Source organism: Pseudophryne corroboree, chromosome 7 (genome assembly GCF_028390025.1).
Source record: "Pseudophryne corroboree isolate aPseCor3 chromosome 7, aPseCor3.hap2, whole genome shotgun sequence".
NCBI lineage: Eukaryota > Metazoa > Chordata > Amphibia > Anura > Myobatrachidae > Pseudophryne > Pseudophryne corroboree.
The window spans coordinates 374663247-374683330 of record NC_086450.1 but is presented as its reverse complement, the minus strand read 5'-3'; the positions used below and the strand labels follow the sequence as shown (position 1 = coordinate 374683330).

General features: G+C 48.0%; 1 protein-coding gene across 2 annotated transcripts in view; it reads right to left on the bottom strand.

Moving 5' to 3' along the window:
* Window positions 1-20084, bottom strand: part of DNAAF5 (dynein axonemal assembly factor 5) — a 241225-nt gene that overhangs the window by 145128 nt on the left and 76013 nt on the right. For both annotated transcript variants that reach the window (XM_063934513.1, XM_063934514.1), the window contains exons 4-5: window positions 18121-18239; window positions 11161-11393 (exon numbers count right to left, since the gene is read on the bottom strand). In XM_063934513.1, the coding sequence (XP_063790583.1) occupies window positions 11161-11393; window positions 18121-18239 (352 nt within the window). The remainder of the gene's footprint in view (window positions 1-11160; window positions 11394-18120; window positions 18240-20084) is intronic.

The window sequence follows — 20084 nt, the reverse complement described above, 5'->3', positions numbered from 1 at the left end:
GGTCTGAACCTCTGGAAGAGCGGGCAATTGTTTTTGGAAGAAAATTGACAAGGCCAAAATCTGGACCTTGATTGACCCCAATCGAAGGCCCGCCTCCACAACAGCCTGCAGAAAATGGAGAAAATGTCCCAACTGAAACTCTTCCGTAGGAGCCTTCTTGGATTCACACCAAGACACATTTTCTCCAAATACGGTGGTAATGTTTCAACGTTACTCCTTTCCTGGACTGAATAAGAGTGGGGATGACTTCCTTGGGAATAGGATCCGGCGCTCAACAGCCATGCTGTCAAACGTAGCCGCGGTAAGTCTTGATACACGCACGGCCCCTGCTGCAGCAGGTCCTCGCAAAGAGGAAGAGGCCGAGGATCTTTTATGAGCAACTCCTGAAGATCTGGGTACCAAGCCCTCCTTGGCCAGTCTGGGGAAATGAAGATTGCTCAAACCCTTGTTCTTCTTATGATTCGAAGATTTTTTTGGATCAACAGAAGTGGAGGGATGACATACACTGACCGAAATACCCACTGGGTCTCTAGCGCATCCACTGCTATTGCTTGAGGGTCTCTCGACCTGGAACAATATTTCTGAAGCTTCTTGTTGCGACGAGATGCCATCATGTCTACTTGTGGAACTCCACAAAGACTTGTCATCTCTGCGAAGACTTCTTGGTGGAGGCCCCACTCTACTGGATGGAGATCGTGTCTGCTGAGGAAGTCTGCTTCCCAGTTGTCTACTCCCGGAATGAAAATTGCCGACAGAGCCGTTACATGTCTTTCTGCCCAGAGGAGGATCTTTGTCACCTCTGCCATCGGCGCTCTGCTTTTCGTTCCGCCCTGCCTGTTTATGTACGCGACTGCTGTTACATTGTCCGACTGGATCTGCACGGGATGATCTTGAAGAAGATGTACCGCTTGCAGAAGGCCGTTGTAAATGGCTCTCAATTCCAGCACGTTTATGTGAAGGCAGGTTTCCTGACTTGACCATTTTCCTTGGAAGCTTTCCCCCTTCAGTGACAGATCCCCAGCCTCTGAGACTTGCATCCGTGGTTACCAGGACCCAGTCCTGAATCCCGAACCTGCGTCCCTCTAGTAGGTGTGAGCTGTGTAGCCACCACAGGAGCGAAATCCTGACTTTGGACAACAGGATTATCTTCCGGTGCATGTGTAGGTGGGATCCGGACCACTTGTCCAACAGGTCCCACTGGAATACTCTGGCATGGAACCTGCCAAACTGTATGGCCTCGTAGGCCGCCACCATCTTCCCCAACAACTGAATGCACTGATGGATCGACACACTTGATGGTTTCAATATCTGTTTTACCATTTTCTGGATTTCCAGAGCCTTTTCCACCGGAAGAAATACTCTCTGAACTTCTGTGTCCAGAATCATCCCGAGAAAAGACAATTTTGTTGTTGGTTCCAACTGTGACTTTGGGTAATTTATGATCCAACCGTGTTGTTGGAGTATGGACAGGGAGAGCGTGATGTTCTGTAGCAACTGCTCCCTGGATCTCGCCTTTATCAGGAGATCGTCCAGATAAGGAATTATATTGACTCCTTTTTGACAAAGGAGGACCATCATCTCCGCCATTACCCTGCTGAATACCCTTGGCGCCGTGGAGAGACCGAAAGGCAACGTCTGGAACTGGTAATGGCAATCCTGAACCGCGAATCTCAGATAAGCCTAGTGAAGAGGATAAATGGGAACATGTAGGTAAGCATACTTTATGTCTACTGACACCATGTAATCCCCCTCCTCCAGACTGGAAATCACTGCCCTGAGTGATTCCATCTTGAACTTGAACAGTTTCAAGTACAGATTCAGATTTTTTTAGGTTTAGGATCGGTCTGACCGAGCCGTCCGGCTTCAGAATTACAAAGAGGCTGGAATAAAATCCCTCCCCTTGTTGTGACAAAGGTACCAGGACTACGACCTGATCCTGACATAACTTTTGAATTGCCGCTGTTACTGCCTCTCGTTCTGGAAGAGAAGCTGGCAAGGTCGATTTGAAAAATCGGCATGGGGGAACGTCTTGAAACTCCAGCTTGTACCCTTGGGATACTATCTGCAAAACCCAGGGGTCCAGGCCAGACTGAACCCAACCTTGGATGAACAGTTTGAGACGTGCTCCCACCTGAGCGGCCTCCCGCAAGGGAGCCCCAGCGTCATGCTGTAGATTTTGCAGAAGTAGGGGTAGACTTCTGCTCCTGGGAACCTGAAGCCGCTGCAGACTTTTCCCTTTCCCCTTCCCCCACCTGCAAAGAAGGGGAAACCTCTCGCTTTCTTGTATTTATTGGGCCGAAAGGACTGCATGCGAGAGTGATATGTCCTTTTTGCCGGTGCAGGCACAGAGGGCAAAAATGTCGACTTACCTGCGGTAGCCGCCGAGACTAATGCATCCAGTCCATCGCCAAATAAGGCCTCACCTTTATATGGGAGAGCCTCCGTATTTCTTTTGGAATCCGCATCCGCATTCCACTGGCGAATCCACAATGCCCTCCGAGCCGATACTGCCATGGTAGCGGCTTGTGAACTCAAGAGTCCAATATCTTTCATCGCTTCTAGCATGTATGCGGAAGCGTCTTTGATATTCCACAACTTAAGGAGTATCCCATCTTTATCAATCGTGTCAATTTCTGATGACACACTGTCTGACCATTTTTCAATAGAGCGACTCCCCCATGCGCAAGCAAATGTGGGCCTGAGCAGTGTACCATTGGCAACGTAAATGGATTTCAATGTAGTTTCCATTTTCCAGGTTAGCCGGCTCCTTTAGTGAAGCCGTGCCAGGTGCAGGGAGAATTACCTTCTTTGTCAACCTGGACAGTGCACTGTCTAACACAGGGGGTGACTCCCATTTTTTCCTGTCCTCTACCGGGAAAGGTTACGCTATTTTAATTCTCTTGGGAATACGAAATTTCTTTTCAGGATTCACCCACATCCCTTCAAAGAGAGTATTAAGCTCGTAGGAAGGAGGGAAAGCGACCTTAGATTTCTTTTCTTTATAAAAATAAGCCTTCTCCTGAGGTACCGGAGTGGCTTCCGTGACTTCCAGAACTTCCCTTATAGCTACAATCATATATTGTATATTTTTTTCCAATTTATGATCTATTTCCCTGGAGTCACTATCGTCGACACAGGAATCAGTGTCTGTCGGTATCAGTATTCACAATATTCGCAAATGGTCTCTTATGTGACCCACAGGGGTCGCCTGCGGATGGAAGAACAGAACCATGAAAAATCACATCTTCCACAGATTTTCTCCAGCATTCAGCATGAGATTCAGACTTATCTAATCTCCTATTGATATGATGCATACTATCACGTATTTCTTTCACCCATGCAGGCTCTTGGTGTGCCAGCAGCGCCACCACATTACACTTCTGTGTCCCTAAAATGGTTTCCTCCGGGGAGGAACTCCCTGCCTTTGACATGTCTTACACACGTGTACAACACACACACAGACACACTGGGACTTATAGGGGACAGACCCACAGTAAAATCTGTCAGAGGGACACAGTTTAGGAGCAGCCAGTTCACAACCCCAGCGCCAGTATCTAATGCCTGTGAACACAGAATGCCCACTGACATGCAGCGCTTTTTACACAGTAAAACACACTTGTAAAGCACCAAATTCGCTTGTTCCCCCCCCCCCCCCCGTTTTGCAGCCAGATACTTGTAGTCAGAACTGAAGGAGGACCAGCGATATCTCTGCAGCCTGAGGAGAGAGAAAATGGCGCTGGGCAGTGTGCTGGCTGCCTGAGGAAAAAGCTCCGCCCCCACAATGGCGCGTTTTAACCTCAGAGACTTTGCATAATATTTATACTGGTGGGGCTGTGCCTGAGCATCTTATGCCCCCTTTTTGCCAGTTTATAGAGGTGTTTTTGCTGCCCAGGGCACCCCCCCCCTTCCCCGCAGTGGCTGTGTGTGTGGGCAGCAATGGTGCGCTGCGCTCCCGCCAGCCGCGCGGTACCTCAGCCATCACTTTACTTGGAAAGAGTGGCCTCTCCTAGTCAGCAGTCACTGAGAACACCAGATATGTACTAATTAAGAAAACCACATTGGACATACCAATTATCCGCATTATATGGTGTCCATATCTGATGTCTGCATTTTGATCATGTCAGCCATTTTTTATTCACTGTTATTGTCGAATACTTTTATATAAATATATTAAAAAATTATTTTAAAGTGATTAGTGGTCAAATTCTGGATGATATCTATGTGTTTAGCTCCCTTAGACACCACCCCTTTCTCTGCATTTGTACTATTGTATTCCGTCTAACAGGGAATACGTTTTGAGGTTGAGCTCTCCATTTAGCGCTATTGTTAGGTCTACCCCACTTTTTTTTTTTTATATATATATATATATATATATATATATATATATATATATATATATATATATTTTTTTTTTATATATAATAAAATGACCTTCAGGATATGTGCATTTCGTCCTTAGACTTGAGAAGAATCACAAAAAATAAGATTTTAAACCTACCGGTAAATCTTTTTCTCGTAGTCCGTAGACGATGCTGGGGACTCCGTAAGGACCATGGGGATAGATGGGCTCCGCAGGAGACATGGGCACTTTAAGAAAGACTTTAGGTCTGGGTGTGCACTGGCTCCTCCCGCTATGCCCCTCCTCTAGACCTCAGTTAGAGAAACTGTGCCCAGAGGAGACAGAAAGTACGAGGAAAGGATTTTTGTTAATCCAAGGGCAAGATTCATACCAGCCACACCAATCACACCGTATAACTTGTGCATCTATTAAACAGTTAACAGTATGAAAAAACAACGTAGCATCAGTCCAACCTGATGAAACTATAACATAACCCTTATGTAAGCAAAACTATATACAAGTCTCGCAGAAGTAGTCCGCACTTGGGACGGGCGCCCAGCATCCTCTACGGACTACGAGAAAAAGATTTACCGGTAGGTTTAAAATCTTATTTTCTCTAACGTCCTAGAGGATGCTGGGGACTCCGTAAGGACCATGGGGATTATACCAAAGCTCCCAAACGGGCCGGAGAGTGCGGATGACTCTGCAGCACCGAATGAGCAAACCTTAGGTCCTCCTCAGCCAGGGTATCAAACTTATAGAACTTTGCAAAGGTGTTTGAACCCGACCAAGTAGCAGCTCGGCACAGTTGTAGTGCAGAGACCCCTCGGGCAGCCGCCCAAGACGAGCCCACCTTCCTAGTGGAATGGGCCTTCACCGATTTTGGGAACGGCAATCCAGCCGTAGAATGCGCTTGCTGAATCGTGTTACAGATCCAGCGAGCAATAGTCTGCTTCGAAGCAGGGGCGCCAACCTTGTTGGCTGCATATAGGACAAACAGTGCTTCTGTTTTCCTGACTCTAGCCGTTCTGGCCACATACATATTCAAAGCCATGACTACATCAAGGGACTCTGAATCCTCCAAATCTCGTGTAGCCACAGGCACCACAATAGGTTGGTTCATATGAAAAGGTGACACCACCTTAGGCAAGAATTGAGGACGGGTCCGCAATTCCGCCCTATCCATATGGAAAACCAGATAGGGGCTTTTATGAGACAAAGCCACCAATTCAGACACTCGCCTAGCCGAAGCCAAGGCTAATAACATGACCACCTTCCAAGTGAGATATTTTAACTCCACCGTTTGAAGTGGTTCAAACCAGTGCGACTTAAGGAAACTCAACACCACGTTAAGGTCCCAAGGCGCCACCGGAAGTATAAAAGGAGGCTGAATATGCAGCACTCCCTTCACAAAAGTCTGTACTTCTGGGAGAGAAGCCAATTCCTTCTGAAAGAAAATGGATAAGGCCGAAATCTGAACCTTAATGGAGCCTAATTTTAGGCCCAAATTCACTCCAGTTTGTAGGAAGTGAAGGAAACGGCCCAGATGGAATTCTTCCGTAGGAGCATTCCTGGCCTCACACCAAGAAACATATTTTCGCCATGTACGGTGATAATGTTTACCTGTCACGTCCTTCCTAGCCTTTATTAGAGTAGGAATGACCTCATCCGGAATGCCCTTTTCCGCTAGGATCCGGCGTTCAACAGCCATGCCGTCAAACAGGTCCTGTCTTAGAGGAAGAGGCCATGGATCTTCTGTGAGCATCTCCTGCAGATCCGGATACAAGGCCCTTCGTGGCCAATCTGGAATAATTAGAATTGTCTGTATTCCTCTTTTTCTTATTTTTCTCAACACCTTTGGGATGAGAGGAAGAGGAGGAAATACACAGACCGACTGGAACACCCATGGTGTCACTAGGGCGTCCACAGCTACCGCCTGAGGGTCTCTTGACCTGGCGCAATACCTCTGCAGCTTTTTGTTGAGGCGGGACGCCATCATGTCTATCTGGGGCAGTCCCCACTGACTTGCAATCTGTGCGAAGACTTCCAGATGAAGTCCCCACTCTCCTGGATGCAGGTCATGTCTGCTGAGGAAGTCTGCTTCCCAGTTGTCCACTCCCGGAATGAACACTGCTGACAGTGCGCTTACATGATTTTCCGCCCAGCGAAGAATCCTGGTGGTTTCCGCCATTGCCACTCTGCTCCTTGTGCCGCCTTGGCGGTTTACATGAGCCACTGCGGTGATGTTGTCTGACTGGATCAGAACTGGCTGGTCGCGAAGTAAGTTCTCCGCTTGACGTAGGGCGTTGTATATGGCCCTCAGTTCCAGGATGTTGATGTGAAGACAAGTCTCTTGACTTGTCCAAAGTCCTTAGAAGTTTCTTCCCTGTGTGACTGCTCCCCACCCTCTGAGGCTCGCTTCCGTGGTCACCAGGATCCAATCCTGAATGCCGAGCCTGTGGCCTTCCAAAAGGTGAGCACTCTGCAGCCACCACAGGAGAGATACCCTGGCCCTGAGGGACAGGGTGATCAGCTGATGAATATGTAGATGTGACCTGGACCACTTGTCCAATAGGTCCCATTGGAAAGTCCTTGCATGGAACCTGCCGAAGGGAATGGCTTCGTATGTTGCCACCATCTTTGCCAGGACTTGAGTGCAATGATGCACAGACACTTGTTTTGGCTTCAATAGGTTCTTGACTAGAGTCATGAGTTCCTGAGCTTTTTCTATCGGAAGAAAAACCCTTTCCTGGTTTGTGTCCAGAATCATGCCCAAGAAGGTCAGACGAGTCGTAGAAACCAGCTGTGACTTCGGGATATTGAGAATCCAGCCATGTTGCTGTAACACCTTCAATGAAAGTGACACGCTGTTCAGTAACTTCTCTCGTGATCTCGCTTTTATGAGATCGTCCAAGTATGGGATAATTGTGACACCCTGCTTGCGCAGGAGCACCATCATTTCTGCCATTACCTTGGTGAAAATCCTCGGGGCCGTGGAAAGCCCAAACGACAACGTCTGAAATTGGTAATGACAATCCTGTACAACAAATCTCAGGTACGCCTGGTGATGTGGATAAATGGGGACATGAAGGTATGCATCCTTTATGTCCAGAAATACCATAAAATCCCCCCCTTCCAGGCTGGCGATGGCCGCTCTGAGCGATTCCATCTTGAACTTGAACCGTTTTAAGTATAGGTTCAGGGATTTTAAATTCAATATGGGTCTGACCGAACCGTCCGGTTTCGGAACTACAAACAGGGTTAAGTAGTATCCCTTCCCTCTCTGAAGCAGGGGAACTTCGACTACCACTTGTTGAAGACACAATTTGTGAATAGCATTTAACACTATCTCCCTTTCTAGGGGAGAAGTCGGTATAGCAGATTTGAAAAAAACGGCGAGGAGGCACCTCTTCGAATTCCAGCTTGTATCCCTGAGAAACAATTTCTATTGCCCAGGGATCCACCTGTGAGTGAACCCAGATGTGGCTGAAAAGTCGAAGACGTGCCCCCACTGGGGCGGACTCCCTCAGCGGAGCCCCAGCGTCATGCGGTGGATTTTGCAGAGGCCGGGGAGGACTTCTGCTCCTAGGAACTAGCTGTGCAGCTTTTTACCTCTGCCCTTACCTCTGTCAAGAAAGGACGATCCACGTACTCTTTTGCTTTTATTTGAACGAAAGGACTGCACTTGATAATGTGGCGCTTTCTTAGGTTGTGAGGGAACATAAGGCAAAAAATTCGATTTACCTGCCGTAGCTGTGGAGACCAGGTCCGAGAGCCCTTCCCCAAAAATTCCTCACCCTTGTAAGGTAAGACCTCCATATGTCTTTTTGAGTCGGCATCACCTGTCTACTGCCGGGTCCAGAGGACTCGTCCAGCAGAAATTGACATAGCGTTTATTCTGGAACCCAGTAAACTAATGTCTCTTTGAGCATCTCTCATATATAAGACAGCATCCTTTATATGGCCTAGGGTCAATAAAATTGTATCCTTATCTAGGGTCTCAATTTCTGCTGATAAGGAATCAGTCCATGCTGCTACAGCGCTACAAACCCAGGCCGACGCAACTGCCGGTCTGAGTAATGTACCAGAATGTGTGTAAATGGATTTCAAGGTAACCTCCTGCTTGCGGTCAGCAGGATCCTTGAGGGTAGCCGTATCTTGGGATGGCAGCGCTATCTTTTTTGACAAGCGTGTCAACGCTTTGTCCACCTTAGGGGAGGATTCCCACCGTATCCTGTCCGTTGGCGGGAAAGGATACGCCATAAGAATCCTTTTGGGAATCTGCAGTTTTTTGTCTGGAGATTCCCACGCTTTTTCACATAATTCGTTCAACTCATGTGAGGAGGGAAAAGTTACCTCAGGCTTCTTTCCCTTATACATGTGTACCCTCGTGTCAGGGACAGGGGTTCCTCTGTGATATGCAACACTTCTTTTATTGCAATAATCATATATCGAATACATTTAGCCACTTTTGGCTTTAACTTTGCATCATCGTAGTCGACACTGGAGTCCGAATCCGTGTTGGTATCTGTGTCTCCTATCTGGGATAGTGGGTGCTTCTGAGACCCTGAAGGTCCCGGCGACATAGGGACAGACATGGGTTCACTCCCTGACTGTTCCTTAGCTTCAGCTTTGTCTAATCTTTTGTGCAATAAGTTCACACTAGCACTTAAAACATTCCACATATCCATCCAGTCAGGTGTCGGCACCGCCGACGGAGACCTCACATTCATACGCTCCCCCTCCTCCCTAGGTGAGCCTTCTACCTCAGACATGTGGACACACGCGTACCGACACACCACACACACAGGGAACCTCTTATCTGAAGATAGTTTCCCCACCAGGCCCTTTGGAGAGACAGAGAGAGAGTATGCCAGCACACACCCCAGCGCTATATGACCCTGGAAAAAAACACTAAATGTTTATCCAGTAGCGCTGTTTATACTTTATATCCGCCAAATTTGTGCCCCCCACCCCCTCTTAAAACCCCTCTATCACCGTGTATTAGCAAGGGAGAGTCCGGGAATCTTCCTCTCAGCGCTGTGCTGTGGAGAAAAATGGCGCTGGTGAGTGCTGAGGGAGAAGCCCCGCCCCCTCGGCGGTGGGCTTCTGTCCCGCTCAAAATTCCTGAAAACTGGTGGGGGCTCTGTTATATACATGTACAGTGCCCATCTGTACATGTATATACTTATTTTGTCAATGGAGAGGTTTTATTGCTGCCCAGGGCGCCCCCCCTGCGCCCTGCACCCTTACAGTGACTGCGGTGTGTGAGGTGTATGGGAGCAATGACGCACAGCTTTACTGCTGTGCGTTAGCTCAGTGAAGATCAGAAGTCTTCTGCCGCCTCTGAAGTCTTCTTTTCTTCTCATACTCACCCGGCTTCTATTTTCCGGCTCTGCGAGGAGGACGGCGGCGCGGCTCTGGGACGGACGGCGAGGGTGAGACCTGCGTACCAATCCCTCTGGAGCTAATGGTGTCCAGTAGCCTAAGAAGCAAAGCCTTGAAACTCACAGAAGTAGGTCTGTTTCTCTCTCCTCAGTCCCTCGATGCAGGGAGTCTGTTGCCAGCAGGCTCCCAGAAAATAAAAAACCTAACAAATATACTTTCTGACAGGAAGCTCCCTGTAGTGCACCCATCTCCTCTGGGCACAGTATCAAACTGAGGTCTAGAGGAGGGGCATAGAAGGAGGAGCCAGTGCACACCCAGACCTAAAGCCTTTCTTAAAGTGCCAATGTCTCCTGCGGAGCCCGTCTATCCCCATGGTCCTTACGGAGTCCCCAGCATCCTCTAGGACGTTAGAGAAATACTTCTAGTCCTAGGCATTTTGGACATGGGAAACCCAACCTGTACTGCAGAATACTATACCGGAGCTCCGACCTGCTTACTACATGGAATATCATCATATTTTATTTTGATGCAGCTGCACGGGTAGCACAAGACTGTACATAGGTGATTTCCTCTGGATAGCATACATGAAAAATACATGTGCATGAGACAGACACAGACTAGTTTGCAACTTTACATACCAGACAAACACATAAGCATAACCTGCAGATGATACAATTGCATAGAGTAGACAGTAGGAGACAGAACCATGGTCACAAGAGTTAACCTTCTATAGGGAGAAGGAGCAGATACGTGGGATAATGAAGCTGGGGGATAATGAGGAGGGACGGTAGGCTAGCATGAAAAGCTGACAAGCTTAAAAGCTGGGTGACTAGGAGAGAGTCTGATTGAGTTGGGGAGTGTGTTTTCAAAGGCTGGGAACAGCATAGAAGAAATGGGTTGCGTCCGTTAGGTCAACATGCATTGGGTCGACCACTAAAGGTCAATATGCGCTAGGTCGACAGGGTGACTAGATCGACAGGTCAAAAGGTCGACATGAGTTTTTCACAATTTTTTTTCATTTTTTGACCTTTTTCATACTTTACGATACACAGGGACTACTAATGGGAACGGTAGCCATGTGAGGGAACGCGGTGCACTAATTGGGGTTCCCCGTCACTGTACGAAGAAAACGACAACAAAAACAGTAATAAAAAAAAAAAAAAACATGTCGACCTTTTCACCTGTCGACCTTGCACGTCGACCCAATGCATGTCGACCCAACCACCCATACCCGAACAAATCCTGTAGGCTGGAGTATGGAAGAGGTGATCCCGAAGGAGAAAAGGAGTCAGCCTTTGGAATAGCTTAGTGGGTAACTGGACTGGTGTGTGTTTGGACACATGACTGGAGGTATTAGGAATGAGGAGATGATAGAGCAGATGATGGACATTGCTGAACAGACTGGGAGCATGCTAAGAAACACCTGCACTTACATTTTGCACTACTTTCTCCTCTTCATCCAGACATGATCGGTAAAGTGTACTGAGTAAAAGCTCCATGTGCTGCGTGGTATGATCCTCTGCGTGCAGCAACAAGACTAAAAGGAGCTGTGCGGCTTTAATGCGTGTGGCTGCAACCCAGTCAGTTATGTCGTGACTGATAGCTGGGAGGATCTTAGACAGGTTCCTAAAAATCAGCTCACGACATCCCAGTCCAGGTCGCTGAACTGAAATGGAAAAGAGGAAAAAGAACACGCAATTAAAAAATTCTAAATATTGTAATACTGTATAAAACAGTGGCAATCTAAAGCGTTTAACTTTTCATTTTTTGTTGTTGAACATTGGTAGTTATATAACTGTGGGAGCTGCCATATCATTTCCACATCTAAAAGCATGACAGGTCTCCAAAAACATACAATGCCACCCAAATGTACACTCTCGTTTATTTAAAAAAAAAAAAAAAATAAGATTTTACTTACCGATAAATCTATTTCTCGTAGTCCGTAGTGGATGCTGGGGACTCCGTAAGGACCATGGGGATATAGCGGCTCCGCAGGAGACAGGGCACAATAATAAAAGCTTTAGGATCAGGTGGTGTGCACTGGCTCCTCCCCCTATGACCCTCCTCCAAGCCTCAGTTAGGATACTGTGCCCGGACGAGCGTGCATAATAAGGAAGGATATTGAATCCCGGGTAAGACTCATACCAGCCACACCAATTACACCGTACAACCTGTGATCTGAACCCAGTTAACAGTATGATAACAACGAAGGAGCCTCTGACAAGATGGCTCACAACAAGAATAACCCGATTTTTGTAACAATAACTATGTACAAGTATTGCAGACAATCCGCACTTGGGATGGGCGCCCAGCATCCACTACGGACTACGAGAAATAGATTTATCGGTAAGTAAAATCTTATTTTCTCTGACGTCCTAGTGGATGCTGGGGACTCCGTAAGGACCATGGGGATTATACCAAAGCTCCCAAACGGGCGGGAGAGTGCGGATGACCCTGCAGCACCGAATGAGAGACTCCATGTCCTCCTCAGCCAGGGTATCAAATTTGTAGAATTTAGCAAACGTGTTTGCCCCTGACCAAGTAACTGCTCGGCAAAGTTGTAAAGCCGAGACCCCTCGGGCAGTCGCCCAAGATGAGCCCCCTTCCTTTTGGAATGGGCTTTTACAGATTTTGGCTGTGGCAGGCCTGCCACAGAATGTGTAAACTGAATTGTATTACAAATCCAGCGAGCAATCGTCTGCTTAGAAGCAGGAGCACCCATCTTGTTGGGTGCATACAGGCTAAACAGCGAGTCAGATTTTCTGACTCCAGCCGTCCTGGAAACATATTTTTCAGGGCCCTGACAACGTCAAGTAACTTGGAGTCCTCCAAGTCCCTAGTACCCGCAGGTACCACAATAGGTTGGTTCATGTGAAAAACAGAAAACACCTTAAGGAGAAATTGAGGACGAGTCCTCAATTCTGCCCTGTCAGAATGAAAAATTAAGTAAGGGCTTTATATATGATAAAGCCGCCAATTCTGACACACGCCTGGCTGAAGCAAGGGCTAATAGCATCGTCACCTTCCATGTGAGATATTTTAAGTCCACAGTGGTGAGTGGTTCAAACCAATGTGACTTTAGGAAACTCAAAACAACATTGAGATCCCAAGGTGCCACTGGGGCACAAAATGAGGCTGTATATGCAGTACCCCTTTTACAAACATCTGAACGTCAGGAACTAAAGCCAGTTCTTTCTGGAAGAAATTCGACAGGGCCGAAATTTGAACCTTAATGGACCCTAATTTTAGGCCCATAGACAGTCCTGTTTTCAGGAAATGTAGGAAACGACCCAGTTGGAATTCCTCTGTAGGGGCCTTCTTGGCCTCACACCACGCAACATATCTTCACCAAATGCGGTGAAAATGTTTTGCGGTTACATCCTTCCTGTCTTCGACCAGGGTAGGGATGACTTCATCTGGAATGCCCTTTCAGGATCCGGCGTTCAACCGCCATGCCGTCAAACGCGGCCGCGGTAAGTCTTGGAACAGACAAGGCCCCTGCTGGAGCAGGTCCTTTCTTAAAGGTAGAGGCCACGGGTCTTCCGTGAACATCTCTTGAAGTTTCGGGTACCAAGTCCTTCTTGGCCAATCCGGAACCACGAGTATCGTTCTTACTCATCTCCCTCTTATGATTCTCAGTACTTTTGGTATGAGAGGCATAGGAGGGAACACATACTCTGACTGGTACACCCACAGTGTTACCAGAGCGTCCACCGCTATTGCCTGAGGGTCCCTTGACCTGGCGCAATATCTGTCTAGTTTTTTGTTCAGGCGGGACGCCATCATGTCCACCTTTGGTTTTTCCCAACGGTTTACAATCATGTGGAAGACTTCCCGATGAAGTCCCCACTCTCCCGGGTAGAGGTCATGCCTGCTGAGGAAGTCTGCTTCCCAGTTTTCCACTCCCGGAATGAACACTGCTGAGAGTGTTATCACATGATTTTTCGCCCAGCGAAGAATCCTTGTAGTTTCTGCCATTTCCCTCCTGCTTCTTGTGCCGCCCTGTTTACGTGGGCGACTGCCGTGATGTTGTCCCACTGGATCAATACCGGCTGACCTTGAAGCAGAGGTCTTGCTAAGCTTAGAGCATTGTAAATTGCCCTTAGCTCCAGTATATTTATGTGGAGAGAAGTCTCCAGACTTGATCACACTCTCTGGAAATTTTTTCCTTGTGTGACTGCTCCCCAGCCACTCAGGCTGGCATCCGTGGTCACCAGGACCCAGTCCTGAATGCCGAATCTGCGGCCCTTTCATAGATGAGCACTCTGCAGCCACCGCAGAAGAAACACCCTTGTCCTTGGAGACAGGGTTATCCGCTGATGCATCTGAAGATGCGATCCGGACCATTTTTCCAGCAGATCCCACGGAAAGGTTCTTGCGTGAAATCTACCGAATGGGATCGCTTTGTAAGAAACCACCATTTTTCACAGGATCCTTGTGCAATGATGCACTGATACTTTTCCTGGTTTTAGGAGGTTCCTGACTAGCTCGGATAACTCCCTGGCTTTCTTCTCCGGGAGAAAACATCCTTTTCTGGACTGTGTCCAGAATCATCCCTAGGAACAGTAGACGTGTCGTCGGAAAAAACTGCGATTTTGGAATATTTAGAATCCACTCGTGCTGTCGTAGAACTACTTAAGATAGTGCTACTCCGACCTCCAACTGTTCTCTGGACCTTGCCTTTATCAGGAAAGCGTCCATATTTCTTTTAAGAAGAATCATCATTTCGGCCATTACCTTGGTAAAGACCCGGGGTGCCGTGGACAATCCAAACGGCAGCGTCTGAACTGATAGTGACAGTTCTGTACCACGAACCTGAGGTACCCTTGGTGAGAAGGCAAATTTGGACATGTAGGTAAGCGTCCCTGATATCCAGTGACACCATATCGTCCCCTTCTTCCTGGTTCGCTATCACTACTCTGAGTGACTCCATCTTGATTTGAACGCTTGTATGTAAGTGTTCAAATATTTCAGATCTCACCAAGCCTTCTGGCTTCAGTACCACAATATAGTGTGGAATAATACCCCTTCCCTTGTTGTAGAAGGGGTACTTTGATTATCACCTGCTGGGAATACAGCCTGTGAATTGTTCCCAATACTGCCTCCCTGTCGGAGGGAGACGTTGGTAAAGCAGACTTCAGGAACTTGTGAGGGGGAGACGTCTCGAATTTCCAATGTACACCTGGGATACTACGTGTAGGATCCAGGAGTCCACTTGTGAGTGAGCCCCCTGCGTGCTGAAACTCTTGAGATGACCCCCTACCGCACCTGAGTTCGCTTGTACTGCCCCAGCGTCATGCTGCGGACTTGGCAGAAGCTGTGGAGGGCTTCTGTTCCTGGGAATGGGCTGCCTGCTGCAGTCTTCTTCCCTTTCCTCTACCCCTGGGCAGATATGACTGGCCCTTTTGCCCGCCTGCCCTTATGGGGACGAAAGGACTGAGACTGAAAAGACTGTGTCCTTTTCTGCTGAGATGTGACTTGGGGTAACAAAAGGTGGATTTTTCAGCTGTTGCCATGGCCACCAGGTCCGATGGACCGCCCCTTTATACGGCAATACTTCCATGTGCCGTCTGGAATCTGCATCACCTGACCACTGTCGTGTCTTCGTCTGGCAGATATGGACATCACATTTACTCTTGATGCCAGAATGCAAATATCCCTCTGCGCATCTCGCATATATAGAAATGCATCTATAGTCAATAAAATCTTGTCCCTGTCAAGGGTATCAATATTTTCAGTCAGGAAATCCGACCAAGCCCCCTCAGCGCTGCACATCCAGGCTGAGGCGATTGCTGGTCGTAGTATAACACCAGTATGTGTGTATATACTTTTAGGATATTTTTCAGCTTCCTATCAGCTGGCTCCTTGAGGGCTGCCGTATCTGGAGACGGTAACGCCCCTTGTTTTTATAAGCGTGTGAGCGCCTTATCCACCCTAAGGTGTGTTTCCCAACTCGCCCTAACTTCTGGCGGGAAAGGGTATACCGCCAATAATTTTCTATCGGAGGAAACCCACGTATCATCACACACTTCATTTAAATTATCTGATTCAGGAAAAACTACAAGTAGTTTATTCACACCCTACATAATACCCTTATTTGTGGTACTTGTAGTATCAGAAATATGTAACACCTCCTTCATTGCCCTTAACATGAAACGTGTGGCCCTAAAGGAAAATACGTTTGTTTATTCACCGTCGACACTGGAGTCAGTGTCCGTGTCTGTGTCTGACTGAGGTAAATGGGCGTTTTTACAAGCCCCTGACGGTGTCTGAGACGCCTGGACAGGTACTAATTTGTTTGCCGGCCGTCTCATGTCGTCAACCGACCTTGCAGCGTGTTGACATTATCACGTAATTCCTAAATAAGCCATCCATTCCAGTGTCGACTCCCTAGAGAGTGACATCACCAATACAGGCAATTTGCTCCGCCTCCTCACCAACATCGTCCTCCTACATGTCGACACACACGTACCGACACACAGCACACACACAGGGAATGCTCTGATAGAGGACAGGACCCCACTAGCCCTTTGGGGAGACAGAGGGAGAGTTTGCCAGCACACACCAAAAACGCTATAATTATACAGGGACAACCCCTTATACAAGTGTTTTCCCTTATAGCATTTTTATATATGTAATCATATCGCCAAATAAGTGCCCCCCCTCTCTGTCTTAACCCTGTTTCTGTAGTGCAGTGCAGGGGAGAGCCTGGGAGCCTTCCTCACAGCAGAGCTGAGCAGGAAAATGGCGCCGTGTGCTGAGGAGAATAGGCCCCGCCCCCTTTTCGGCGGGCTCTTCTCCCGGAGTTTGTGAGATCTGGCAGGGGTTAAATACATCCATATAGCCTCAAGGGCTATATGTGATGTATTTTAGCCATAAAAAGGTATTATACATTGCTGCCCAGGGCGCCCCCCCCAGCGCCCTGCACCCTCAGTGACAGTTGGTGACTGTTGGTGAAGTGTGCTGACAACAATGGCGCACAGCTGCAGTGCTGTGCGCTACCTTATGAAGACTGAAAGTCTTCTGCCGCCTGTTTCTGGACCTCTGGACCTCTTCAACTTCGGCATCTGCAAGGGGGGTCGGCGGCACGGCTCCGGGACGAACCCCAGGGTGAGACCTGTGTTCCGACTCCCTCTGGAGCTAATGGTGTCCAGTAGCCTAAGAAGCAAATCCATCCTGCACGCAGGTGAGTTTACTTCTCTCCCCTAAGTCCCTCGTAGCAGTGAGCCTGTTGCCAGCAGGTCTCACTGAAAGAAAAAAACCTAACTTAAACTTTTATTCTAAGCAGCTCAGGAGAGCCACCTAGATTGCACCCTTCTCGGCCGGGCACAAAAATCTAACTGAGGCTTGGAGGAGGGTCATAGGGGGAGGAGCCAGTGCACACCACCTGATCCTAAAGCTTTTATTATTGTGCCCTGTCTCCTGCGGAGCCGCTATATCCCCATGGTCCTTACGGAGTCCCCAGCATCCACTAGGACGTCAGAGAAAAAAGATTTTAGTTTCTGTAAATGAGCTTCTAATAAAAGGGCTACAAATAAATGTCTACATACAAAAAAAATATCAGAAGATTATAAGAAACAAAAATGGGGACAGATTTTTGCCAGTGCACAATACACTTTTTTTCCCTGTACCCTATGGGCCTAATTCAGACCTGATTGCAGCAGCAAAATTTCTCTCTAATGGGCAAATCCATGTGCAGTGCAGGGGGGGGGGGGGGGGGGGGGGAGGGGGGGAGCAGATATGCGATCAGGTCTGAATTAGGCCCAGGGCCGGTTCCGGGGCTTCTTGCGCCCCGGGCGGCATTAGGGGGCGTGGCTTCATACAGGAGGCGTGGTCAGTTACGCCCCTGTACTGTAGTAGGATGTGCGGTGCGCGATGACGTCATCGTGCACCGCACAGCAAAGGTCCTCTCCACGAAGGAAAAGTAGACGCTAAGCGTCTAGTTCCCTTCTTGGAGAGGACCTTTGCTGTGCGGTGCGCGATGACGTCAACGCGCACCGCACATCATTACAGTTAAGGTCCTCTCCAGGAAGGGAAACTAGACGCGTAGCGCCTAGTTTCCCTTCACAGCGGGCAGCCCACGAAGGGAAACTAGACGCGTAGCGTCTAGTTTCCCTTCACAGGACAGCGGGCAGCGGGGGGCACCATAGCAGCAGCGGATCTTGCCATGGTGCGGCGCCCTCCGGAAGGCGGCGCCCCGGGCAAAAGCCCTGCTTGCCCGTGGCAAGATCCACTACTGATTAGGCCCTATAGCTGATAACAGAAATCAATAGCTTGCATGGCAAATGTAGACAATACAAAACACTGGGGTAAGGAATCATTTACTTTATCTTCTTTCATTTTCTGCCTTTATATTTCCCTTTGTGTAGTATTCTCCACTCATCGTGACTCACCTCCAGATGGATACAATGGAGGACAAGGGACACCGAAGTCCATTTGGTCTTTCAGATCATCTTCGTTCTCTCTCTCCCATTGTAAACCAATTTTCTGCCAATATTCCAAGGCCGTTTGTCTGTATTTGGAGTCAACAAAGAAAGTATTAGAGTGCATTTATCAACAGAGTATTATTCACAGCAGATGATAAACGGATGATGTATTAATATAATGAAGAAACAATCAGTATTTCCATATACAGTTACACTTGGCCATTTATCAAGTAGCATTAAATATGGGAATAAGCATCAAGCACGGGGCTATGGATACAGGTGCCACACTACATTCTCCTTATACTGACCTGTAAGCAAAATGCCGTTCACCAAGGTTTTGCGATACTCCACATAAATTCTAATTTAGAATATATTTTTTATTTAATTAGCACTGTATTAAAGCCTATATGGCCTCTTCTAGTAAATGTGTGGAAACTGGCCACATTCATGGACACATTGTCATTGTGTGGAATACAGAATATATTATTCATAACAGAATAGCAGATGTACATTGTCCTGTGATTTGTATTTGTTAATGATGCACTGTCTTCTAACTACAACCAGGAAACTTTGCTCTTGATGAAGAAAAAAAAAATAAAAAAAAATAATCACCTTTGGTGAAATGAGGGCATCACATTACACAAGGATACAGGTAGTGAAGGTGTAGAACAACAATGTCCCTGTTTATCCCCAGTGGAAGCACACAGTGAGGTACAGGCATTGCAAACTCCGGCACAGACAAAGGCTGTCAACTTAATTAAGCCAAGAGTAAATGCAATACTAAATTAATGGATACACATTGGGGTATATGCAATAGCGGGCGAAATCGCGGCAATTATCGCCGTTTTTTCAATTCGACCAAATTCGCCAGGTGAATTCCGGAAGGTGGCTTCCGGAATTCACCATATGCAATGAAAAACGGATTCGCCAGGGTCGCGGGCGAAAATCGGCCGATTTGGCGGATTTTGCCGCGATTTTTAAAAACGGGAAAAAACGGGGAAAAACCCAAAAAAAAAATGGCGTGGGGTCCCCCCTCCAAAGCATAACCAGCCTCGGGCTCATCGAGCTGGTCCTGGTTCTAAAAATGCAGGGGAAAAATCGGCCAGGGATCCCCCGTATTTTTAAAACCAGCACCGGGCTCTGCGCCTGATGCTGGTGCCAAAAATACGGGGGACAAAACGAGTAGGGGTCCCCCGTATTTTAAACACCAGCATCGGGCTCCACTAGCTGGACAGATAATGCCACAGCCGGGGGTCACTTTTATGCCGTGCCCTGCGGCCGTGGCATCAAATATCCAACTAGTCACCCCTGGCCGGGGTACCCTGGGGGAGTGGGGACCCCTTCAATCAAGGGGTCCCCCCCCCCCAGCCACCCAAGGGCCAGGGGTGAAGCCCGAGGCTGTCCCCCCCCATCCAATGGGCTGCGGATGGGGGGGCTGATAGCCTTTGTGATAAAAAAAAAGATATTGTTTTTTCCATTAGTACTACAAGTCCCAGCAAGCCTCCCCCGCAAGCTGGTACTTGGAGAACCACAAGTACCAGCATGCGGGAGAAAAACGGGCCCGCTGGTACCTGTAGTACTACTGGGAAAAAAATACCCAAATAAAAACAGGACACACACACCTTGATAGTAAAACTTTATTTCATACGCCGACACACACATACTTACCTGTGTTGACACGCCGACTGCAACGATCTCCGACGATCCGAGGGTACCTGTCAAAAAATTATACTCACCTTCCAGCGTCCGTCCAGAGGTCCAGGTCCAGAGGTAAATCCACGTACTTTGTAAAATAAAAAAACGATCACCGAGCCATACCGGACTAGAAAGGGGTCCAATGTTTTCACATTACACTCCTTTCTCCCGAATGCCGGGACATCACGTGACTCCTGTCACTGATGTCCCTTCAGCCAATCAGGAAGCGCTACTGC